This window comes from Nicotiana sylvestris, chromosome 4 (assembly GCF_000393655.2).
Source record: "Nicotiana sylvestris chromosome 4, ASM39365v2, whole genome shotgun sequence".
Taxonomy (NCBI): Eukaryota; Viridiplantae; Streptophyta; class Magnoliopsida; order Solanales; family Solanaceae; genus Nicotiana; species Nicotiana sylvestris.
Genome location: NC_091060.1, coordinates 25,836,043 through 25,863,185, shown reverse-complemented (window position 1 = coordinate 25,863,185; position 27,143 = coordinate 25,836,043). Strand labels below are relative to the sequence as shown.

Sequence of the window (27,143 nt, the reverse complement as noted above, 5' to 3'; positions counted from 1 at the left end):
TGTTATTCTCAAGCTTTAAGTATTTACAGGTCACTGGTTCTTGCCAAAAGGTGTGCAGCCATCAGTTGCTGCACAGGGCAGATAGTAGCAGTAGAATCTGTATGTGATAGTATTCCTCCACGAGGACATCACTCTTCTTTCCCTATTCCGAGGGTTCATTCTCTTGGTCTTCGAAATGATTTTTTGGTTCTACGAGGGTGTACGCAGGCACGTAGTTGGGGAAACCGTAGAACTCTTTCGTTTCATGATCGAAGTTTAGGACAAGTGGGAATGAGGCATTCAAATCCCAAGAAGTTCCAGGTTCCAATCATACAGCGGAGGAGCCCAACCGCAGGAGAGTATGACTTCAAAGTTATTGCTTCCCAATGGAGGAGTACATGTCGTTTAAGTCGTACAGAGGTAAAACTGGTGCTTCCTATGCTTGTTTGGCCCTAATCCTTACTAGGTTGAGATAGATTACACATTTGGTTGATGGTACGGCTTGTAAACAGGCCGGTTGACAATGGATAATGCAAAAACGGATAAATTATCAAACTCGAGTTATATTTAATATGGATAGAAAATCGGTTAAATGGTGGATAATATGAATAGTCATATTATTCATTGCTTTTTGAATATGATTACATTAGAGAGAATTCCTAGCTTTTCAAATTTAGGGAACTCACAATTTGAATCTTTGCAAATGTAAAAGTTAGAACCATTGGTCATTAATTGATTATCCTTTTTTTGGGGATAATATGGATTTTATTTATATTTGATTTATTTAAAAAAAAAAAATTATCCAATCCATTTTTTAGTGAATAATATGAATAATTGTTTTTTATTCCATTTTGCCACTGCTAGTTGATGGGATAGGTGATTTTTTGATTTCCCGTTCATCGTATCGACCGATCCAGATCCCGTACCTGTCCCCGATGAAAGTCAGGATGAAGCCTGCTTTCGTTCAAAACCAACTCACTCTAAGGAAAGGAGAGCTTTGCGAAAGATGATAGTAGCCACTACTGCTGATAGTAGCAGTAACTTTGAAGTCATACTCATACGCCACACGTTAATCATATTGTGCGCCTATCTTCAAGCAATCGGCGAAAGATAAGAACTTGGAGTTTGTATCACGGTGAAAATAGGCTTGAGGTAAGGGTGTCGATGGATCTTTTTTATTTTATTTTTTTATTTTTTATTCCCTACCTATTTAGGAGGATCTATAGTGTTTCCACACCTCTAGTGTAACTCGAACCCAGGACCTAACGGTCGTGGGTGGAGATAAACCGACCGAACGGAACCGTACCGATTATTGGGTTTTTAAAACAAAATTACAAGTTTTTATATAAACTTATAACCGTACCGAATAATAGGGTGGGTTTTCAGTTTTATAAAAATAAACTGAAAAAAATACCGAACCATACTCAATAAATTTATATATGAATTTTTTTTTCTTGGGTCTTGGATTATGAAACGACTACAACTGACCAAATAATTAATATCCAAAGTCAACTTTCAAATCTATTCTACTATTCATATAAAAACAAAATTAGTTAAAACATCTTGAGTAGCAAACTATTAGGTATTCCAATGGTCTTCACTTCAGTAGCAAGCCACAAGGTATTAGATATCTTTCCTCCCATATGATTTAGATTTCTCTTATTAGATACTAATCTTCTAATAAGCTTTGTTCTAGAGTCCCAACTTGATTAGTATCTTTCCACTCGTATGATTTATATTTCTCTAGTCTTTGCTTAATTTGTTTTACGCTACGAAACTTCGACTAGCAACTCTTGCATAACGTTTTTAAAAAATACGGAAAAACTAACCGAACCGTACCGATACCGAAGAGAAACCGAGATGGTTGGGACGGTTTTGAAAAGTCTAATTTTAGTCATACAAAATGGAATAACCGAAAAATTATTATGGTACAAATTTATAAAATAATAGGTCGAACCGAACCATTGACACCCAGGTCCAGCTGTCTCTGGAGGCTACAAAAAAAATAAAAAATAGAGAAGATAACTTAGGGTCATTAGCTATTCTCAGTCGACAAATTCGTAAGATGTTTTATCTCTCTCCCTATGAATCGAGTTAGAAAACAACCATGCTTCAAGTCCAGACTAGTTAGGAGCAACTATATAAATCACCTATATACAGAGTTTCTAATAAATTTGTCACGTCAGGGAAATTCCGTTGTCGTTTGTAAAAAAACTTCTCTTACTTTTAACTTTAGGGAAAATGATACCGTATAACCGCTCTCAAAATAATAGTCGGAAATATGTATAATTTTTTTTGTATATACATACATTTTGTATGTTAAATACAAATTTTAACTTTACGGTCATGCTAGCAGCTGATGGGGCAATCAGTTAGTAATAAATTACAGATATTAGCACCAACAATCAGCGGCCTCCACGCCAATGGTGGCCACCAGAAAGAAATAATAATATTTAGTATGGAGTTGAGCAATCGTTAAGGGAAGGAATTTAGAATGTTAACTGCCACAAATAATCGACCAACTGGAGAATTACAAACAAAAGTTTAAACGACATTAAAATAACAAGAAGTCAACAAATACAAGCAATAACAGTCAATACAAACGAGTCATTCTGGATAAGCATGCAGCATAAATTCTTGCACTGAGGGAACTTTAGCCACTTAAGGGCTAGGCAGAGGTGGTAATGGCACTGGCAACTCTGGGAGTGGCAGCTTTGGCATAGGTACTGGCAAATCCGGCTTTGGCAAAGTTGGCAGCTGAGGCATTGGAAGTTGTGGCAATGGCAGCTTTGGCATAGGCAATGTAGGCAATGTAGGCAATCCAGGCTGTGGCAATGCTGGTAGCTCGGGTTTCGGGAGGCCAATGGGGAGATCAGGCAAAGGTGCATCCAGAAGACGGCGAGCCTCTGCTTGAACTGCAAGACTGCTGATTGATGCTAAGGCGACGAGGAAGAGAAGGTAAAGGGAGTGATGAGCCATTGTTGATTTAGAACAGTTCTAAGTGGTATTTTGAGTTTTGGTGAATGAAGACTGAGAGTTGATGAGAGTTTATATAGACAGCAGTTTTTGGAGAATGGTAACTATAAATGATTTGTGTGGTGAGGAAAAGAATTGTGGTTGTTTACCTTCTACACCACAAGTACTTATTTTACTATGAAATAGTATTATCTTCGAGAAAAATTTTATGGTCTTTGTTTTTCATCTATGTACAGCTCATGACCTGTATACTTTCTCCGTCCCAATTTATGTGACGGTGTTTGATTAGGTATCGAGTTTAAGAAAGAAAGACTTCTAAAACTTGTGGTCCAAGACAAACCATAGATATTTGTGTGGTTATAAATCAATTCATTTGGGATAAAATAGGAATTCTAATGATAAACTATTTTATAAATAAAATGTGAAAATTCTTTTTGGAAACAACCTCTGCCCGTCCAGGGTAGGGGTAAGACTGAGTACATCTCACCCTCCCCAGATCTCACTTGTGGGAATACACTGGGTCGTTGTTGTAAAAAGAAAAGAGTGCCATATAAATTCGGATGGAGGGAGTATGAAATAGAATTATCATCAAGAATATTTTTATGGTTTTTGTTTTTCATCTATGTACAGCTCATGACCTGTATAATTGAAGGGGCAAGAGAAAAAGGATAAACACAACTCACAATTTAACAGACAAAGACAAACCCAACCAAAAAGACAGAAACTAGAGGATAATTTGTACAAAAAACGAAAGGCAGGGAGTTTTGTTGTACAAGTTGAGGAATTTCTGAACACAACTTTGCTATCTATTGAAAGAGTCTTGTGGTTCCATTCTGCTATACTTGAGTTCATTTCAATCCAATACTCAATAATTTGTCTTTTACAACAAATTAAAAAAAACAAGGCAAGAGACAGTTAACACATTACAAAACTAAAGGATGATTCCAAAAATTATATTTGTCCATTGAATTTACAACGCGGAAAGTTGAAACATGATCTTAAGCTTCTAACTGCATTATCTGATACAGACTTCGCCTTGATATGGAATGATAGCGAGGCTATTATTTCCTGGTGCTTTTTGTTCAGATATTCAGCTTCCGAAAAAAGAATTTTGATGAACGTTCTTATCATCGGCCAGGTCCTGTAAGTACAGCCAGCCTTTTATACATTTACACTAAAATTCTGTACTTTACGCCAATAACCCAAACTGAGCACCGAGCATCCTCTATCAACACGCTGGCTCCTGTTTCAACTTGATTCCACTTCTGCAGCCAAACATCATGGGCTGGGAAAACAGAGGAATCTGTCAGAATCATGACACGTTGGAATAAATTTTGTTTCAGGAGTAGCATAAATGATCAGAGGCGGAACTACGAATTGAAGCTTATGGGTGGAGGATTCGAACCTTTTTAAGTTACTGGTTTCTAAATTAATAAGTTTTATATTTTAAATGAATTTCTTAAGGAAAATACAGAGCTTGGTTACAGGGCTCAGCCGAACCCACACCTTGCTCTCTAGCTCCCCCACTGTAGCTGAACGCCTGGCAAATATGATATGATCGTACAGAAGTTCTTTTTAGTTATATTTATAACGGGGTAATTCTAATATGGTGGAATTATGATATGATCGTACAGAAGTTCTTTTTAGTTATATTTATAACGGGGCAATTCTAATAATATGGTGGAATTTGCAGAAAAAGCGATTCAATCAAGCTCTGGAGTTAACTATAGTTATATGGCATAAGAATAGAACCTTGCGCCTAAAGAGCGTGCAAGAAGTGAGATTACCTGAGCTGGACTGGGCAAAAGACTACTAGCAAGCTCCTCATTCAAGAAGACCGGAAGTGGTAGCATTTGGCTCATAATCCCGGGCATATTTCCCATGCTGAAATGGCATAACAATGGTAATATTATATGAAAATTGCAGGACAACTAAAATTCAGCATGGCGATTAATAGAAAGGATAGTTGGATTACTCATTTAAAATCGCACTTAAATTGTTCTTCGTCTGGAAAAAGAGATCAATGTTGTCCTGCAACTGCTCATTTACATATTGACATCAGATATCAGTATAGAAAATTTCCAAAGTCACAACAGAAACAAAAAAGAAAAAACATGAAAAGGTAACAAATGATTCCAGTTTCTTTATTTTTACTTTTACGGGATTATAGACACCTCATCCAATTCCCACATTAGTTTTCTACTTAGGTCTATTATTTCAATGGTATCACCATTCTGTTTGAACTAACACTAGGACTATCAAAGCTAACAAAGGAAAGGCCTAAAGATGGCAATGGCACCTGTTCTTTTTATGACCAGTATCATTCAGATCTAGAATTTCAGAACAATGGATACTGACAAACATAGGATATGGTAATAACATTCAGCCAATAAATGTGTCATTCAGTGTCTGTCCGAGCTCTTTTCTTGCCAGTATTAAGGAGCCCAACTTTTCTTTTTTCCTTGATGGACTATCACTATTAATATCACCTCTAGTAAAATATCAGAAAGTCACTGACATTCCGAGAAACCTATCCGAAGTCCTTCAACAGCAAATTCATATTTGGTTATTCTGTTTCTCCTCCAATTATCACCTCTAGTAAAATATCAGAAAGTCACTGACATTCCGAGAAACCTATCCGAAGTCCTTCAACAGCAAATTCATATTTGGTTATTCTGTTTCTCCTCCAATTATCTGTTATGTTGAACTGTTTTTTTAGAAAAAATAATAAATTTCATTAAAAGAAGAGCAAATGTGCGCCCATATACAAGAAGTATACCAAAAAGTAGAAAACCTTACAAAAGGACATGATTTTTTTATCAAAGATACCCAATCTTCTATACCAATAGGAACCTTGTCAGTGCATCCAAAGGAAATAGGGGAAAAGAGGCTATTTCGTAAGTGTATAAAACCTTTATGATAAGTTCTCTATAAACAAGAGGTTGAGATTAATACCTTGAACGTTGAGAAGTTAGCTGAAATTTTATTGAGGGCCTGATTATTTTCTTCCAATAGATGCCTCGTTCCAAGTAGTGCTGCTAAAACCAAAAAACCATTTATACAATTAGAGCCAATGCCGCACTAAACAATGCAAGATGCAAAACCAAAAGCACAGAAGGATATAGAGAGTAGCACAGTAGATAATCATTGTTTTTGATAAATTAGCAGAGAAAAAGATTAATTGGTAGTTTTAGCAAGACTTCTACCAAATCATAATAAATGACATCTTGTAGTGCTTGCATATAAATTGGTCAAGCAACATGCGTTGGTAATCTGGGAAGAACCTTAAGGCATTGCACTACTCTGCATCTTTAGGTGCTTATGTACATAAATTTGTCAAATAGCTCCGGATTAATTGCGAAATCTTGTCAATTAAAACCTTATGAAACTTATAAACATAGGGCTCCTTTCTCCAAAACAAGTAAAATATCACACTTCCACTCCTCTATATATCCTTTTATAAAACCATGTTTCGCTAAGTTAGGTTACAAGGGAAGTTGTGCAGCCCACACTTAAACACTTGTTAAGTCAACTTGTGAGATCCCAATTTTTCTTATTTAAAACCTTCCTTCCCAATTCAAACGAAAACAGACAAGAAAACCTTTTGCCATCTCCTTCACTTCATCAAGAAAGTGATGAATGAATTATGCAAGAAAATTAGGCAATAGCGAACAGCGAATTTGAGGAGTGTAACAACCCATGGACCACTGGCGGTTGAACAAAAGGGAGTTCGTTGTGAAACTTACTTTAGGCAAACCACATTGGAATGAGAGGGGAAAGTTAGAGGCCATATAAGGGTGAGTTTAGGATTCAACTGTCGATGTTTAACTCAAAAAGACAAACCCGTGAGGCCCAAAACCCTTGAGGTGGCCTAGAGTAGGCCAAAGCAGACAATACCTTGACAATTGGGTCTGGGTCGTGACAGGTATCCGAGTTGACAGCTTCCTGAGTACGGTGGTGGGGCGAACTAACAAGGACGTTGAGTCCCTAAAGGGGTGGAGTGAGTGTAACAGCCAAAGGACTGTTGGCCATTGAACTTCCTATGTAACTTACCTTAGAAAATCCCACATTAGAATGGGAGAGAAAGTTACGCGTCATATAAGAGCGAGTTCAGGATCAACTGTCGAGGTGTCTTTCGGGTTAAAGCCCAAGAGGACATTTTAAGGAGTCCCGAAAGCCTTGAGGTGACCTAGACTCCTAGAGCAGTCGGCCAAAGCGGAAAATACCTTGCCAGTTGGGCCTTGATCATGACAAGAACCTTCTAGCAACTAAGCAAATTTCAGCATCCCATACAATTTTTCAAAACAAAAAAAAAAGAAGGTAAAAAGGATTTTTCTAGAATCTCCAAAAGACGAAAAGGACCTGTGAAAAAGCTACGCAAGCAGCTTTCATACAGAACCTTCAATAGTGCAAAGCTCGTGGCATATCTTCTTATAGAAGACATCAAAGAAAGTGCACAAGGGAAAAGAAATCTTGAAAAAAGACTTCCTTAAGAGAACTTATTCGAAACGAAAAGTTCTCACAAATAAACGCTAACGTGATTAAGAAAGATGTGATAACAATTAACTTGAAACAAGGGATGTATACAATAAACCAGCCTGGTGTACTGAAGATTTGTGGGACAGCTGAGTCCACAAAAGATGATCTCAGCCGCAAAAGCTTTAAGATACAGTGGATAAGGGACACAAAATAAGATCGCAAAAAGGCACGAGAGGCAATAAACCAGCAGGAAGAACTCAAGATTTGTTGGACAGCTGGACACGGAGTGACACTATTGATAGTGGACACAAAAGAAGATCACAGCATCGAAGCATAAAGAAATCAAAGCAAGAAATTGAGCAGTAGACTTGAGCATGGTGTCAACCCCAGGGAAGTATGATGGATGGAAGAAAGAGCTCAAAGATCCACTTGATCCGTATTTAATATTATTCCGGTGTTAAGTTGATGTATATGGGTTATCAAAAAAAAAGTTGATTTATATGGTTGCACGATGGGGTATGGGTGGGACTTGGGACTTCTGAGTTGATGTATGGGATGTCTGGAGTATAAAAATCTGAAAATAAAGGGGCCAAAGAAACACAATGGAATTTATTTAATGTTATTTTTAACAAAAGGCACCAAAGGGGTCATAGCCATAAGCTTATGGTACTTGGGCGCTTCTTGTATTCAAATAAAGGGGCCAAAAAAACACAATGGAATTTTTTTGTTTATTTGTAATTACACATAAAAGTGATGTTTATCAAGTACGCAACAGGCATATTGTATTAAGAGTTAATATTTTCTCTTGCTGCCGATCTCCAACATATTAACAAAAAATAACGTCCTAATCACTTTCCTACAGGGTACAATTGGTATTCGTTTGATTGTCTTTCCTTAGTTAAAGCTAAGCAACTAACTAAATAAACTGTTCTTGGATTTCATCACACAATAGAAAAGAAGCATATTAAAATGATACTCATAAACTCTCACTATTGCAGAATGTTGTTCATCCAATACCAGAATGAATAAGACATATACTGTCAACCAGAAACATTACTTGCTTGCATTAGGTACGAAATCATCTGTTATGAGATAATGGATGCAAGTTCATTTACTTAAGTCATAATCAGAAAATGAGTATCATATTACAACTTTGTTCTTTTGGCAAAAAAGAATAGGTTCCTATTGATGAACATATGAGACTAACCTCCAGTTGACAAAACATCAGCATGGTTATGATGATTTATGGGGAGAGAATATGGCGTCAAGCTCAAAAGTGAAGCAGATGCACTACTCTTTGAGGACATTTCCGCTGATTTATCCTGAAGAAGCATTAAATGTGTAATGTGTTTTCTCTCAATCAATGTGATAAAAAAATGAGTAAAGAAACACGCATGCAGATAGAAACATACCAATAGACATGCATAAAGAGATGATCAATGATTAAATGCCATGACATACTGAAACTAGGGAAGATTACATGAACCTTCAGAAAGTGTTTTTTAAAGTTAGAGTTCATTAGTGATCTGAAATATCGCTGTTCAGAAATTTTCCTGCAGCAGATGCAACATTTCAAAAAGATACATATCTAGTGGATTACATCTTAAACAAAATTATTCATTAAAAGCCAGCAGAGAGTAGGTCGTGAAACTGTATAGTTGCAAAGAGTTGCTCCCCGTTAACATCCAGAGGAGATGAAAACCTATAAGAATACTCAATTCATGTGCATTTAACAAGTTACACCAAAACGCCAAAAAAGCACAAGCATTTGTATTAAAGTTTATCAACTAATTCAGCTTTGTCTTCAAACACCTCTGGTTTCCATACTGGGAAATCACCAAAAAAAGGGCAAGCTGGAACAACTCCATAGCTGCCTTGCCACTACACTGTGTAGCAACAGATGGGTTGTATCTTCACTATACAACTCATATATTACACCTATTACACGCTAAAATCTCCTCTTTTGCAGATTTGATTGTCAAACAAGCATCAAATGTGACAATCCAACAAACCTAACCACTTTAAGAGGTGTTTTCTTCCTCCAGATAATCTTCCAAGGCCAACGAATCTAGGAGATGTTTGATGAAGAAAGAACTTTATGCCCTATCTTGCAGTGAGTGGTCCCAGAGGCGAAGCCAGGATTTGATGTTTGTGGGTTCGCAATTATATATACAAGGTCAAAATATTTTTTATGTATATATAGTAGAGATTGAATCCCCTTGACTTTTCGGAATATTAATTTTTTTGTATTTTGAATCCCCTTGGTAAAAGTCCTGGCTCCGCCACCGCGCCAGCCACCATCTGTTTTGTACTGTGCAATGGCAGCATTAGTATTCCTGGAGAAACTAAACAATTGTGTAAATTCACATTTAAGATGATACTATTATATCCATGTATAATGCCACAACTTTAGCTTCTTCCAAAACTTACTGTAACACAAGTGCTTGAAACGAATGTGTCACAATACAACTCCGTGTGAATATTACTGGTTAGTGCACCAAGGATCAGCTTTTGCATATTTAACCGGGATCACCTGTTTGTAAAGGTCAACGGAACCAGCAATATTTCCACAACAAGTAATATAACAAACCCTTGTACGCACTATCAAACTTTTATCCCTAAACCCCCTATCTTCGCTACTTTGCTCCATTTCGTTGCATGAAAAGTATTTATCCTTTTTATCTCCTTCATATAAAATTCTCTCCTAATGTTGTCAAACTTCCTTTCTCCCTTAGCTGGAAATAAAGATGGCACGTAGGTAATAAGCTGTAGTACTTGGTCAGAACAGTAAAATTACATGTGACGGCATGAATGTTTCTTCAAACTACCATGACTAAAAAACTGCAAACATAAAAGTTACAATCAACAGTTTTTAAAAACTCCCATATTCAAGAAACTGGATAAACAAAATACTCCACTCACTATGTCTGATCATAAGCAAATCAATGTAATTCATAATACCATACAAGATAAAGGGAAGGGACGAAAAGGATGAAAAGAAGTAAAGTAGAGGATGACATACCTTCCTATCTTTCAATTTCTTTCCCAAACTATAGTTTTCCTGTTTCCTTCGCTTTCTCTGACAAACAATCACTAAAAACATAAGTAAGAAATATTTAAGACAAATGAAAAGAGAAGAATTCATCACAAATAATAACAGATTCAGAACCTCACCGTTATCCACCTACATCTCATTGCAACATCACGTACAGTTTTATCCCGGAGTGTGGCTGCAATCTTAATATATTTCAGTATCCGGGGTTCGTTAGCAAACCTATCATCAAGAAAAACTTTTTAAGGTTAATATATATAATTTTGTCACAAACATCAGATAGACACAAACATCAAAGCATCTATATTCATTCAGAGACCGGGAATAAACTACCTACTTGATAAGTCCTTTATCGAGCTTGTACTGTTCCTCGACCGTCCACTCAGCTGCTAGCCCCGAGTCGTGCTTAAGCCCCGGCACTGAATCTATAAGAAAAGAACCTGAACAGCCTCCATACTGACTAATTCTTGGACTATTGATGCTAGTGTTATTGTTGCTGGTTACCATTGTTGGATTCCCTGAAAATAACATCCCTCCACCTACATGTCCTACACCACTATTATTTACACTAAAATTATTCATCCCAAACTGACTATAATAATCACTCATCAAAATCATTTGGGATGATGTGTTGCTAATTGCCCCTGATTGAAATGATAAAGCTTGCTGCTGGTGATAATCATCTGCAGCCATTTCTTGAATAAAGCATTTAACTTTATTCAAGATATTTATCTAAACTCCTTGAATCCACACAAAGCTACTAAAGAAAAGCAAAACTAAAATCAGAGCTTCAAAATCCCAAATAAAAATCCAAACTTTATTCCAATACAGTAAAAGGGTTGCAATAAACAAGATTATACAGTACCAAGATGAATCATTTGACCAAGATTCCTTCACTAAGGTGAAAAATCAACTTCAAGAAATGGACCCCACTTGGGAATTTGTATCTTTGTTGATTAAATTACATTGCTTCACAAGTTTACCCATTACTGAGCTCAGCCACTTGCTGAAGCATAAAACCCCAACCTCAAAGAATCAAGAAATGGTATATATGTACACAGTAAGAGAACAGACAGAAAGGAAAAAGAAGATACCTTGTTGAAGTTTTTATTTATCTAGTCTAGCTTTTCTTTTAAAAAAAAAAATTAAAAATAAGATCAAGACCACTGGTTTTACTCATGGATTTTAAGATTTTTTTTTTTTTTTTTTTTGGGATTTATCAAAATGTGTTGTTATCTGCTTTGGGGCAGGCTAATTCGAATTTAATCTAGGTAGGCGTTTGGACATAAGAATTGTATAATTCCAAAAAATGGTAGAAAAAAAATTTCAAGTGAAAATGATATTTGAAATATAGAGTTGTGTTTGGACATAAATTTCAGTTTGGATTGTCTTCTAAGTTTTATGAGTGATTTGATTGAAAATTTTGAAAAACAGCCTTTTGGAGTTTTTCAAAATTTTAAAAAATTTCAAAATACATCTTCAAGTGAAATTTTGAAATTTTATGAACAAACGCTGATTTCGGAAAAGGGTGAATTTTTTTTGAAAAAAAGGGAAAAAAATTGTATGTCCAAACGGGCTCTAGATCTACACCGTTAAATAACACTTAGAGGGTAAAGCGGTCCTTACGAAATTATAATTTTACATGGTTCAAATTAAAACTCCTGATTAAGGAATATTTACGACTCTACTAATTATATACACTAATATTTAAAAAAAAAAAATTACACTATATGAGAATTTTAAACTTGAGATAGGTTATTTACCATTTTTATTTATTACCAATTATTACTACTTATTTGTAATTACCTAATAAATGATCTAAATGTATAATGTATTTACTTATTATCATTCAGTATTAACGTCAAACCAATAGATATAATTACATATATTTAATTACACATAAATTTTTCTCATTTAACTATACATACATACATACATACATACATACATAAGAGTAGTTCGGTGTATTAAGCTTCCGCTCTGCGTGGTGTACAGGAGTCTATTGTATGCAGTCTTACCCTGCATTTTAGCAAGAATTGTTTCCACGACTCGTACATGTGATCTTCTGATCACATGACAACAACTTTACCAGTTACGTCAAGACTCATTTTTCGTAAGTTTGACACAATCTAGTATAAAAATCATAACTCATAAGCCAATAAAACTTCACCAACGGAAACTAATGTAGGTAAACTCTAATAAACTATATGCTCTCCCTCAATAATCTCCATACTTTTGAAACAATGCTTTTTTACCTTAGTTTTTTAATTTAATATCAACCACCTAGTAGTAAAATAAGCAAAGTGGTGTAGACATAAACCTCGGTTGCTTACTACTATGCTTCTACTGTTTGTAGCTGGCTCTCCACCAATAAGGTATAAGAATAAGATGAGCAATGGGAAGTGTGCAAAATAAATAATTGGATGATACTTTTTTGGTTTTGTTCTATTGTGGCCACAGATCTTGAATAACAGCAGCACAAAGTGCGAGTCCCAATAAGCAGGTGATGCAATAATTGTTGACAATTTCTTTTTTGTGACTTTTCCCTATTTCACTTTGTTGTGCGGACTCATGATTATCCTCCTATAGCGAAGAATTATTACAATTTCGGAATAATTAATTTCAGGATTAGTTATATTATGATTTTATCCCAACCAAATATGAGATACACTTATTTTAAATTTGATCTTCAAATTAATTATCCCTTGTACCAAATAAGCCCTTAGTAATAATTTTATACTATAATGTAATAGGACTAACATGTTTAATATGAAAATGACTTAGATTAGCACTTAGGTTATTTAGGCAAGTGAAATAAGTGCTATAAATTTGTACCTCAAATGAAAATGAATCATCATGCGGTGAAATAGTTAAAATCTCTTCGTCCTTAATTAGATATTAAAAAAATTTCCTAGTCATGTAAAAAAATAGCAATAGAACTAGTATTTCAAAAATTATTAATAACTTTCTAACAAAACATATACAATCACGGCAACAAATGCTTATCATTGTCAAACTATCTTAAATATGTGGCGCGGTTAACACATATTATTAAGGATTTCAATTTCAGATTTATAATACGTGATTCACCTCTTGCTATACGGATCATCCTCCCCAAAGATATCCTTCATTTCACTCTTAAACACAGTCTGTCATCACATGTCGCAATTAGGTTCTGATTGAGCCAAGTACAAAACACAAAACTTGTATGTTTCTTACACAATTTCAATAAATAAATTAAAACTCATAGGAAATTAACTTCACAGTTTATATGCAGTCGCAATGCAGTTAAATCATTATCAATAAATCAATTCAGTGATACAAGAAGAAAGAGAATTGTATATCCAATAGCGACGATGACAATTATGCTTTAACATAATGGGCTTATGGAATACTAGGGGTAGATTTGTTGATTCCCTAATGATGGGGTGATAAACAACACAGAATCAAACTATTAGCCTGTTTGGCCAAGCTCAAGAAATCAGCTTATTTTGAGAAGTGCTTTTGAAAAAAATACTTTTGAAGAGAAGCAGAAAGTGTTTGGCTAATCACTCTGAAGAGTACTTTTGAGCAATAATTTGTGTTTGACCAAGCTTTTTTAGAAAGAGCTTTAAGCATCAAATTATGAATAAGGACATGAATAAATTTACTTAATAGTTAATATTATAAGTAAATAAATAATCTCAAAAATTTGTTATTACAGGCAATAATTCTAATGACTCGACCGGTCATTTTGAGCTCTAGTGCGTCATTCAACGGTTCGAGGCCATGAGTAGCTTCACTTCAGGTATTATGACTTCTACGCATGGTCGGAATTGAAATTCGGAATAATTAATTTCAGGATTAATTATATTATGATTTTATCCCAATGCGAATTTAGCTTTTGAAATTCTTCCGTTCCGCGAAGCAATCCGTGCCTTTGCTTCGCTTCGCTGTTTTTGTGCCTTCACTTTTCTCCCTTTTCGTGTCCGTTTTCGTGCCACACACGAGAATAAACGAGCTCCCAGTCTTTAATTTTCTCCTTTTTGCAATAATTTGATATCTTTTGCTCCATTATCATTCAAGCTCATGCCTACAAATAAGAAGCAAGTAATGATGATAATTCACTTTAAATATCATGTAATTTCCCGCAACTCCTACGACAAATGAGATGAAAATACACTCAAAATCATACACTTTTGTCCATTTATCACAAAACATACACAATCATGATAAAAAATGCTTATCATCATCAAACTACGCGGTTAGCACATATTATTAAGGATTTCAACTTTAGTTGTATAATACGTGATTCACTCTTGCTATACGGATGTCACGACCCCAAATACCGCTCGTGATGGCGCCTATCACATTACTAGGCAAGCCAACTAATCAATAACCACAACCCTCTTTCTAATAACATTAAGCCATTTTCTAACGCAAGTTTTAGATATCAAATTCATTATAAGAGTTAAGGCAACAACGATATGCAGAAAGTCAAAATAACAATAAACTACACAGCCCCAACAATCTGGTGTCACGAGTCTAGAGCCTCTAATATAAGTCTGAATACCTAATACATCAATAGTCTAGGAAATGCGGAAAAATAATAAGATAAGAGGGAGAGAATAGGGCTGCGGATGCCATGCAGCTACCTCGAAGTCTCCGTCAATTACTGAACAGCTGAAAACCCTCACTCGGCCGCTCGGGCACCTGGATCTTCATACAAGGTGCAGGGAGTAACGTGAGTACGCCAAATCAGTAAGTAACTAGAGTAAATAAGGACTGAAAGTAGTGACGGGCAGTTTAGCTGAATAATCAACAGAATATCAGGTCATCTTTACCGTTTAATATCCATTTTCGTTATAAAATCACGTTTCCAGTTTAAGCATTTGAAATCAAATACTTAGCGGCTTATCAAACAGAGACTTATTTAAAAGCAGAGTGAAATCAGTGAAAACATCAAAACAAGGCCTCTCGGGGAGGGAATCACTCAGAATATGGACCCTCGGGCAGCCTCTCAGTCACTCGTGACTTAACTCTCGTCACAGTACTCACTTTCAGCATTCGGCTCATTAGTATCTCAAAATAGTAGAAATCATAGTAACCGTTGTGGCGTGCAGCCCGTTCCACATATAATAGTCGACTACGCTCACTGGGGGTGTGCAGACTCCGGAGGGGCTCCTACAGCCCAAACGTCATATCATTGCGGCACGCAGCCCGATCCAATATGTATATCGTTACGGCGTGCAATCCGATCCATATAAGTATTGCTGCGGAGTGCAGCCCAATCCATAACTCACATATATACAAATATCCTCACAATCAGGTTCTCAACCTCTCTCAGTCATTAACCTCACAGCCTCTCGGGCTTATCAATAGAGATTAGGGAACTCAGCCCAAACAGTCCTCACAATTAGGAGTAGAGTGATAAAATCAGTTTTAATCATTTAAACGGGTAAAACAAGATTGAGGATATACTTCTAGCAAGTAAAGTGAAAATAGTAAAAATGCCCCTAAGGGTTGCTACAGGTCGGCACAAGGCCACAAACATGGCATACAACCCATAATACAATATAAATATCCAAGATATGGGATAACATAATATTTCCAAATCAAATACGCAACTTAATAGTCACAACGGGACGGACCAAGTTACAATCCCTACCGATGCACGCCCATACGCTCGTCACCTTGAATATGTGTCACCGCGTTTATCAAAACAAGTCGAATACCGAGGTTTTGTACCCTCAGTTCCAGATTTACAATGGTTACTTACCTCAAACCGGTGAAAATACGACTCCGCGACGCCTTTGACCCTAGAATTGGCCTCCACGCGCGTCGAATCTATCCAAAATTAGAATCACGACGTCATAATATGCTAAGGGAACGAAGCCCAAGCGAAAACAATCGAAAAATACCAAAAATCCCGAAATTACCAAAACCCGACCCCCGGGTCCACGTCTCTAAATTCAGAAATTTTTACATCAATAGATTCCTCGTCCCCACGAGTCTATGCATATCAAGAACACTAAAATCGGAGTCCAAATGACCCCTCAAATCCTCCTTCAAAGGCCTCTTAAACTCAAGCCCTAATCCTCCATTTTTAGCCCTTTAATTCCTTTAATTACAACCTTAATCCATAAAATACTACCATAGAAATGTGTTTTAGGTCCAAAATCCTTACCTTAACGAAGTCTCCTTGATTTCTCTCTTCAAAATCGCCCAAAGCTCCCGAATCCGTGTTTAAAAATGGTGAAACCCTTCAAAAATTGCGAAGGAAGACATATATACATTCTGCCCAGGGATACCCACATCTGCGGTCAAAAGCTCGCTTCTGCGGTACCGTATATGCGGTCTATCCTCCGCTTCTGCGGAAATCACTTAGCGGACCAATTCCGCATCTGCGATCCAATCTACGCACCTGCGACTCCGCAAGTGCGGTTCAATTACCGCATCTGCGGTTCCTGCCTCTTCCTCTCAAATCTGCTTCTACGGCTCCCCTTCCGCATGTGTGGCGCCGCACCTGCAGTCCCCAAACCGCAGGTACGAAAACACCAGAAGCAGCAAAGTTCAGTAGCTGCAATACATCTCAACTTCCCTGTTAACCACCCGAAATCACCCCGAGGCCCACAAGACCTCAACCAAAAGCACAAACATATTCAAATACCTTATTCAAACTTGTTCCAATCATCAAAACACCTCCAACAATATTAAATCATCCAAAATACATCGGATTCAAGCCAAACTTTCTAAAATCTTCCAAATTACGTTTTCGATAAAAAACCCAACCAAACCACGTCCGAATGACCTGAAATTTTGCACACACATCTCAAATGACACAACTGGACTACTGCAACTCTCGGAATTCCATTTAGACCCCTATATAAAAATCTCTCCTACCAACCGAAAATCACCAAATTATCAACTTCGCCAATTCAAGCCTAAATCTACTACGGACCTCCAAAATTCATTTCGATCGCGCTCCTAAGACACAAATCATCCCCCGAAGCTAACCAAACCATCGGAACTCGCATCCGGGCCCTCTAACACACGAGCCAACATCCGGTTGACTTTTCCAACTCAAACTTCCTTAAAAGAGACTAAGTATCTCATACCTTACCAAAATCCTTCCGGATTCGATCCGACCAACTCGATACCACAAAACACGGATAACGAAGCATAAAGAAGTAGAAATGGGAAAAACGGAGCGGTAACTCATGAGACGACTGGCCGGGTCATCACATCCTCCCCAACTTAAACAAACGTTCATCCTCGAACGAGTCAAGAGACATAACTGAAGCCCCAAATAGGTGAGGATATTTGCTCCGCATCTCCCGCTCAGTCTCCATGGGCTGACCTCTCCACTGCACTTTCATTGAAACTATATCCTTTGACCTCAACTTTCGAACCTGCTGACCCAAAATAGCTACTGGCTCCACATCATAGGTCAAATCATCATCCAACTGAACCGTGCTGAAATCCAGAACATGAGACGGATCCCCAATTTACTTCCGGAGCAAAATATGAAATACCGGGTGCACACTCGACAAGCTGGGCGGCAAAACAAGCTCATAAGTCACCTCCCCAATCCTCCGAAGCACCTCAAAAGACCCAATGAACCGAGGACTCAATTTCCCTTTATTCCCGAATCTCATAACACCCTTCATGGGTGAAACCTTCAACAGAACCTTCTCGCCAACCATGTAGGACACCTCTCGAACCTTCCTATCAGCATAACTCTTTTGCCTCGACTTCGCTGTACGAAGCCTCTCCTGAATCACCTTCATTTTCTCCAAAGAATCCTGCACCAAATCAGTCCCCAATAGCCTAGCCTCACCGGGCTCAAACCAACCAACCGGAGATCTACACCGCCTCTTATACAAAGCCTCATATGGAGCCATCTGAATACTCGACTTGTAGTTTTTGTTATAGGCAAACTCTGCAAGCGGTAGAAACTGATCCCATGACCCTCCAAAATCAATGACACAGGCACACAACATGTCCTCCAATATCTGAATAGTGCGCTCGGACTGCCCGTCCGTCTGAGGGTGAAAAGCTGTGCTCAACTCAACCTAAGTACCCAACTCTCGCTACACAGACCTCCAAAACTGCGAAGTAAACTGAGTACCCCTATCTGAAATAATGGAAATTGGGACACCATGCAAACGAATAATCTCCCGGATATAGATCCCTGCCAACCGCTCTGAAGAATAGGTGGTACACACCGGAATGAAGTGCGCAGACTTGGTCAGCCGATCCACAATCACCCAAATAGCATAGAACTTCTTCAAAGTCCGTGGAAGTCTAACAACAAAGTCCATAGTGATCCTCTCCCACTTCCATTCGGGAATAACCATCTGCTGAAGCAAGCCACTCGGTCTCTAATGCTTATATTTCACCTGCTGACAATTGAGATACCGAGCTACAAATCCCACAATGTCTTTCTTCATTCGTCTCCACCAATAGTGTTGTCTCAAATCCTGATTCATCTTCGTGGCACCCGGATGAATGGAATACCACGAGCTATGGGCCTCCTCCAGAATCAACTCCCGAAGCCCATCCACATTGGGCATACAAATCCAGCCCTACATCCTTAACACCCCATCATCACTGATGGTCGCATCTCTGGCATCATCATGTTGAACTCTGTCCTTAAGGATGAGCAAATGCGGATCATCATACTAGTGCTCTCTGATGCGATCATATAAGGAAGACCGAAAAACCACACAAGCCAATACCCGACTGGGCTCCGAAATATCTAATCTCATGAACTGATTGGCCAAGGCCAGAACATCAACTGCAAGAGGTCTCTCCCCAACTGGAATATATGCCAAACTCCCCATACTCACTGCCTTTCGGCTCAATGCATCGGCCATTGATCACGCCCAACTATGCCTTATAAAAAGGATAATGCGGACGATACAAATATAACCTGAGTATTCTGCCCAGAGTCGAATCCACAGAGAGTTAACCTATCAATCACTATCTTTAGACCCACTAAACTCTTGAGAACCAATTTCCCCAAACGTTTGAATCACAGTTGATGGTGTCTTCAATAACTAAAATTGCAAGTAAATAAACAGCTGTAAACTAAGGATGCTAAGGTTGTAAACAATAATGAGAAAATGCTAAGGTAATGACTTCCACTATTGATGAAATCCCTTCTGTTTATGCTTCATACAAATTGACCAACACCTCTCTATCAACCATGAATGCTCATCTTACCGTAAATCTCTCCCGAGTAATCACAGTAATATACTCAATGCACTCTCCCGAGATACACTAGCTAGCTCTAATTAACACGGTTCACTTTAGATTGCACTCAAGGCTTCGTTATCCCTAATCCCGCCTTTAAACCCGCAGTTATAGATCCCTCTTATACTTTGGGAGTGGTGTTGTTCAACAATAACCTAAATATGCACTCTCTCCCGAGTTATGCACACTAAATAGGCACAACTAATTGAGGATCCTGTCAATTAACTACAACATGCACAAAGTTGAACAAATAAAGATTGAAATTAGCAATTTGTATTCACATAAACAAGAAGTTCATCCCCCAATAGGTTCCATCAAAACCTTAGACAAAGGATTTAGCTACTCATAACTATGGGTAAATAAACTATGAAAATATTCATGATTAAAATTGCAAGAAAAATAAAGAGAAGAAGAAACCAAGATGTTTTGGGTGATCTCTCACACTTGTTCTTCTTGCCAAAGTACTCTCTAAAATAATACATGCCTCTCTTGGGCGGAGTCTAGTGTTTAAAATAGGGTTTTGGGCTAAAAATCCCATATTTTGCACTTTAGTCCTTGAAGTTCTCCGCCTCCGCCGCGGTTCTGCCGCGGTCGCGGTCAAACCGCGACCAAACATGCTCTCTGATTCTCACTTTGTCTGCAGGGATCTTCTACCGCGGTTCTGCCGCAGTCGCAGTAGAACCGCGACAGTACTCTTTCAGTTCTGACTGAGTTGTTTCGCGTGGTTTACTTGACGGAATTTTACGATCGGCCTCTTTTTCTCCATATTTGATCCCAAAAGTACTCCATAGCCTTCTCTGGTCATATATAACCTGCAAAGCATGAAAAACACTAATAAGAGCATTTTGTTATCACTTTTATCATCCAAACTATACAAGAAGGTGGTTATTTAGGGCCTAATTATAGTTAAATTCACCTATTATCAATACCCCACACTTAAACCTTTGCTCGTCCTCGAGCAAGTTAAACCACACTTCGAGGCCTAATCGTTCGATGCATTACCCAATTTTTTATGCCACACCCGCCATTATGAAGGAACAACCTAAGCAGTGCAACAATCACGCCTCAGATGAAGACTCTAACACCATGACACACTCATGCTCACTCTAGTTACTTTAACAGAGGTGAAAACTCACTTTTTCTTCCTGAGTCGCATACCCTCACATCATAATTCTGAGAGAAGTTCCACACACATTAAATTCAAGCAACAAGGAACCAAAGATAGGCAGAATTCACTCACTCTCAGCAAAGAACATTCACATGCCACACAGACACACCATAAGCTTGCCCCTAGTGTAGTACTCTACTAATCGAACTATTCAGTCAAAGATAAAGAGGTCTTTATTTGGTTGTAATGTAGGCTAAGAGACGGGTAGGATATATTTAGATATAGTGACTAGCCTCCCTAAGTACTTTTAATACACACTTCTTTTTATTTCAATTTCCATGCTCAGCCCACTCGTTCTTCCACATTTTAGTTCATAAGTGACCCCCACTTTTCTTTAGGTGCAACTGTTTTTTTTTCTTTCCTTTACAAATCCATTGCACCATTCAAGTATTTCTTTCCTGATTCCCCTTTTTCCTACTTCCTTACCACCCCACACTTTGACTTTTGTATGTTCTTTAGTAATTCAAGTGCTTCTAGGAGGTACAGGTTCAAACAGTCAAACTATTCAAACACAGGGATATAGGTCATTATAGGGTTATCAAATAACAGGCTTCAGGCTCAAAGGGGTTAACTATGGCAATATATACAGGTGGATTCACAAATATACAGGCTACACAAAGAAATGCCTCAACCATCTCTAAAACCAAACAGCTTCTATTTCGCTTTGCAAACACACAGGGCAAGTTCTAGGTATCACATGCAAGCACAGAATACAAGTAATAGCTCACACACACTTGGCATGTAACTCATTCCGAATCAGTTTATCAACACACTCATACGAGCGTTCGATCAAGACAGGATGTGCAAAATTAAGGCATAGATTTACGAGTCTACAAACGAGCCTAGACGTCGCACCCTCATGTTCGTTTTTGTTATTCTCAGGTGTGTACATCAAGGGTTGCATTCTAGCCTTCACCCATTTTGGTCCTAAAACTACAAACAAAAAATCTACCTAACCCGGTTCAAGAAAAGCCCTTGGAAAAGAATCGTAGTCAAAAGAAAAACCAAGGGAAAATTACTACACTACCTAAAAAAGAAAAAATAAAATAAAATAAAGAAACTACATGGACTACTTCCCTCAAGAATACTGTCCAAGTGGTCCGTCCTCAGGAAGAGTCCTCTACATTTTTTTTAATCCGACTTTGACCCTCAAGAGACCTGTCGACAAGTGTCCGTCATTGGGCCAAGTCAGTTACTTCTAATGTGAGTACAATCAACTATACACAACAACACCAATCAAATACCACAACATACACCATGTCTATATACACTACAATACATTACCCGAGCAAGTCTCCCAACCCACACTTAAAAATTATGGCATATCCCCATGTCATATCAAAAATAACGAGTAGAAGGGTAATAAGACTTCCCTGAGCCTCAATCAGAGTCGGAGACGGTGCTGGGGTCCACATGGTAAGCTCTCCCCAAAGCACGGAACCAGGACATAAACCGGCTCTCAGACCTAGCCTGCCGCTGAGACATGGCATCCATACGCGTGTGTAGGCCCTCCACCGAGGTGCGAAGATCCCCGACCTCTTTCTCCATAGTACGCAACATAGGCTGGGTGGACTGTGATCTGGATAAGCCTGCCCCAGCATGGGGGTGCCGAGAGGGTCTGGCACTGTCATAGGATCTCCTGGATGGTGCCATGGGAACCGGGTCATCATCCTCATCATCGATCTGAATGGTGGTGCATGCACCCCTCCCACTCTGATGCCCGAAGCTTTGAAAGCTTCTTTAGGGGGCAACTCTCCATCAGTAGGATTGGTGGGGACATTCTTCAGCAGGCACAATGTAGTCACTAGGGAGGGGAAGTAGAATCCCTTTGACCTCATCGGGGACCGTATGATCATTTCATCACCAATAAGTCTTGCCGCATCAAAATCTTTCTTTGTGATGAAGCACCACGTCAAGAGGGCTCTTTGGAAGTTCACGTCAGTCATGTTGCCTGAGGGCAAGAACCGGCTGCAAATGATAGTGAGCCAACACTTAGCCAAATGGGTGAATGAATTGGAGTGCAGGGTGATATGGTCACGTATCCAGATTGGTTGCCCCCCTGCGCAGAGTGCATCAGTCATAATATCCCAAGTGACTCCTGGTGCATCCTAGTAATAGTTGACGTCACCAGTAAACCGGGGCAGCCGCAACACCTGTTGAATAGTTTCAACTGAGGCATCTACCCATTTGCCCCGCACAGTCACCTCCCGCAACGTATGTAATGGGCAGTTCGCGTAGAACTCTCTTACAAGAATCCTGTTCACCGTTTCAGGTTCATCAAATAAGAACTCCATTTCCCTCCGCCAGATTTCCTCATACATCTCCTCCTTTTCTGCACGGAAGGCTGCCCTGTCAATCAGAATCTCAGGGATGAAGCTCTTTGAGGCCTTGGCATGAAAGTCGTCCTCTTCCAATTCTGATTCGAACCTTGAGGCATCATATGTAGGCTGTTGGGACGTGCCTGTCAATCTCTTTTGCTTCTTACGAGCCATATGACCTGCAAAGAATACAAGAGAACCATCAAATATATCCTACATGTGCCAGCCGGATGGTTACTCAGACTTCACCACCCGATGGTACCAAATAATATCCCCCATTTATTCCATTCATACACTATGCCAAACCCCCAACTAGTGAGGTGTTCCAGGTTACAACCTCCACAATAGCCCCACAACTTTCTTACAAATTCTGGCATACAACACCCCACACTTACTACCTCAAGTGATTCATGTTAAATATAACACCACCATTCACCAAATAAAACACCACCACAACCTAGGATAGGCACAAAATGCCTCAAAATAGCATCACAAGCCCCAAAATTTCGGCCAAAAAGGGCCCTCCAACAAACTACACCGCAAAAATTATTTCTAGGCCTCCAAATCATCTAAACAACCTCCACAATCGAAGTATAAGAAATACCCAATCATATTAGCACCAAAAAAATCCACAAGAAGCAAATACAACAATAAAAACATTGAAGAAGCAAAAATTGAAAGAAAATCTACACTATTCCTACCTAAGGTTTAACTAAACTAGTTTAGACTAAATTACACTAATTAGAAGAAGAAATAGAATCAAAAAGAAGAGAACACTTACTTGATGAAGGTTGGAAGGGGTGGGTAGTGGTGAGAGGAGGTGTGGAGAAGATAACAATGGCGGTGTTTTTTATTTTTGGGAGTGAGGGAGGGATTTGAGAGAGAAAGAGAAGAGAGGATTTGGGTTTTATTTTGGGGTGGGGGGCGTTCTGTTTCTGAATAGGGAGGGGGAATAATTGTTTTGGGGTGGGTGCAGGGTTAGGTGAATTAGAAAGGGGGGGTGAATTAAAAAAAAATTCTGCATACCTGGGCCCGACGGGGTCTGCCGCGGTTCTGCTGCAGTCGCGGTCAAACCGCGGTAGACGAAGTTCAGAGAGGGGTTCCCACCGCGGTTCTGCCGCGGTCGCGGTCAAACCGCGGTAGACAAAGTTCAGAGGGGGTCTCTGACTGCAGTTTGACCGCGGTCGCGGTGGAACCGCGGTCTGGGCAGTTGTTTGATTTTTTTTGATTTTTTTTCCATATAATGTGTTACACTTACAACAATTTCGTGGGTTGCCTCCCACGCAACGCCTGATTTAACGTCGCGGCACGACACATGATGAGCGCATTTAAGGCTCGCTCGACCTCTGTGGTTCAGTCAGGTGCAGCTCAGACACTTCCTTTTTCTCGCTCATGCCCACATATGGCTTTAATCTTTGACCATTGACTCTGAATGTACGAAAGTCATTCTCTGTGGCAATCTCAACAGCTCCTGAAGGGAAAACTTCAACTACTCGAAATGGTCCAGACCATAGTGACTTAAGTTTACCTGGGAACAGACGTAGTCTTGAGTTTTATAGCAATACCATGTCCCCGGGTTTGAAATTTCTCTCAACAATGTTCTGGTCGTGCAGCCTCTTCATTCTCTCTTTGTACAATTTTGTGCTCTCAAAAGCAAGATATCTGAACTCCTCGAGCTCATGCAATTCAGTGACTCTTGACGTGCCCGCAACTTCCATGTCTAAGTTCAGCTATTTCAATGCCCACCACGCTTTATGTTCAAGTTCCACCGGCAGGTGGCAGGCCTTCCCAAACACCAACTTGTATGGTGACATACCAATTGGAGTTTTGAAGGCAGTTCTGTAATCCCAGAGTGCATCATCTAGCTTCCTCGCCCAATCAGTTCTTGTGGCGTTCACAGTTTTGGTTAACACACTCTTGATTTATCTGTTGGACACTTCAACCTATTCACTAATTTGCGGGTGGTAAGGAGTAGCCACCTTGTGGCGCACATCGTACTTAGCAAGCAACTTTTCAAAGGCTCTGTTACAGAAATAAGTGCCTTCATCACTGATAATTGCTCGTGGTATCCCAAAGCGGGTGAATATGTTCTTCTTTTAGAAATCCCACCACCACTTTTGCATCATTGGTGGGTAACGCCGTAGCTTCCACCCATTTGGACACATAGTCTACAGCAACAATAATGTACTTATTGCCATAGGAGCTGATGAAGGGACCCATGAAGTCAATCACCCAGACATCAAACACTTCCACCTCTTGAATTGGGTTCATGGGCATCTCGTGGCATCGGGAAATGTTCTCGGTCCGCTGACATTCATTGCAGCCCTTCACCCATAGGTGCGTATCTTTAAACACCGTCGGCCAGAAGAATCCAGCCTCTAGCACCTTTGCCGCTGTCCTAACCCCTCCAAAGTGTCCACCATATGCCGATGCGTGACAAGCCTGCAAAACAAAAAATTGCTCTATCTCTGGGACGCATCTCCGGATCATATTATCAAGGCATATTCTAAATAAATAAGGTTCATCCCAGTAATACTGGCGGCTTTTACGAAAAAATCTTTTCCTTTGGACCGATGAAAGGTCGTGAGGAACTATACCACTGGCCAGGTAATTAGCAAAGTCTGCATACCATGGCGCTTCCTGATAAGTGGTGGCGAGCAGCTGCTCGTCTGGAAAAGTTTCCAGTATTTCCTTAACCTCAACTACATTTTCAGCTCCCTCAAGTCGTGATAGATGATCAGCGACTTGATTCTCAGTGCCCTTACGGTCACGAATCTCAAGATCGAACTCTTGCAATAGCAACACCCAACGAATCAGGCGTGGCTTAGATTCTTTCTTTTCTATTAAGTATCTGAGAGCTGCATGGTCAGTATATACAATTACCTTGGACCCTATCAGGTAGGATCGGAACTTGTCAAACGCGAACACTACAGTTAACATCTCCTTTTCAGTCACAGTGTAGTTCAACTGGGCTCTACTCAGCGTTCTACTAGCATAGTAGATTGGGTGCATCAGTTTGTCTTTCTGCTGGCCCAGCACTGCTCCCACAGCATAGTCACTGGCATCACACATTAGTTCGAATGGTTGCTCCCAGTTGGGGGCAACAATGATGGGTGCTGTGACCAGTCTCTTTTTCAACTCCTCAAATGCTACTCTGCAATCATCAGAAAACAAAAACGGGTGATCTTTTTCTAACAACTTACAGAGAGGGTTGGCAATTTTGGAGAAGTCTTTTATGAACCTCCGGTAAAAACCGACATGTCCAAGGAAGCTTCTGATGGCTTTGACTGAAGTTGGTGGAGGCAGCTTTGCTATTACATCAACTTTCGCGCGATCCACCTCTATCCCCTTGCTTGGCACCCGGTGCCCCAAGACTATGCCTTCTTGTACCATGAAATGACACTTCTCCCAGTTCAGAACCAAGTTAGTCTTGATACACCGTTTCAGCACACGCGTCAAATTTATCAGGCACTCATCAAATGAATTCCCCACCACTGAGAAGTCATCTGTCGCACCTCCTTTTTACCGCGCTCGCGGGGCGCGTGGGGAGTTTTCTCCAATTGAAGGACAGTCGAAACGGGATTTATTTAATTATTTTAGAGTCGCCACCTGGGAATTTTAAGGCGTCCCAAGTCACCAATTTTAATCCCTGAATCGAGGAGAATATGACTCTGTTTATTATTCTGCGAACCAGAAATCCTGAGTAAGGAATTCTGTTAATCCGGAGAAGGTGTTAGGCATTTCCGAATTCCGTGGTTCTAGCACGGTCGCTTAACTGTTTTTATTATTGGCTTAATTATCTTGATTTTATTAAATACATTTTGTTACGTGATTTTTCTACCGCTTTTACTTATTGTGATTAAGGACCCTTCTTTGAATCGAATTACGCGTACGTATATTCGTGTTATAAATTTAAAAATGCGGAATTGTGTCA

The 27,143-nt window shown here is 39.2% G+C and overlaps 2 protein-coding genes across 6 annotated transcripts; both read right to left on the bottom strand.

The window, feature by feature from the left end:
• Window positions 1-2,640: 2,640 nt before the first annotated feature.
• Window positions 2,641-2,958, bottom strand: LOC104220792 (protein PELPK2-like). The gene has a single exon (XM_009771733.2). It carries the CDS (start codon window positions 2,956-2,958, stop codon window positions 2,641-2,643), a length of 318 nt encoding a protein of 105 aa, XP_009770035.1.
• Window positions 2,959-3,781: 823 nt separating this feature from the next.
• Window positions 3,782-11,568, bottom strand: LOC104220791 (uncharacterized). 5 transcript variants are annotated; one of them, XM_009771728.2, is made up of 9 exons: window positions 11,352-11,429; window positions 10,824-11,246; window positions 10,609-10,708; window positions 10,457-10,513; window positions 8,642-8,756; window positions 5,911-5,993; window positions 4,931-4,992; window positions 4,743-4,839; window positions 4,055-4,258 (listed from the first exon to the last, which is right to left on the bottom strand). In XM_009771728.2, the coding sequence occupies exons 2-9, from the start codon at window positions 11,177-11,179 to the stop codon at window positions 4,184-4,186; spliced, it is 945 nt and encodes a 314-aa protein (XP_009770030.1). In that variant the 5' UTR covers window positions 11,180-11,246; window positions 11,352-11,429; the 3' UTR covers window positions 4,055-4,183. The 5 variants fall into 5 exon arrangements, with proteins under 5 accessions (XP_070027949.1, XP_009770034.1, XP_009770033.1 ...); XM_070171848.1 differs by having other exon boundaries at window positions 3,782-4,240; window positions 5,911-5,990; window positions 10,824-11,568; XM_009771732.2 differs by having other exon boundaries at window positions 3,782-4,240; window positions 10,824-11,560.
• Between the last annotated feature and the right edge of the window lie 15,575 nt (window positions 11,569-27,143).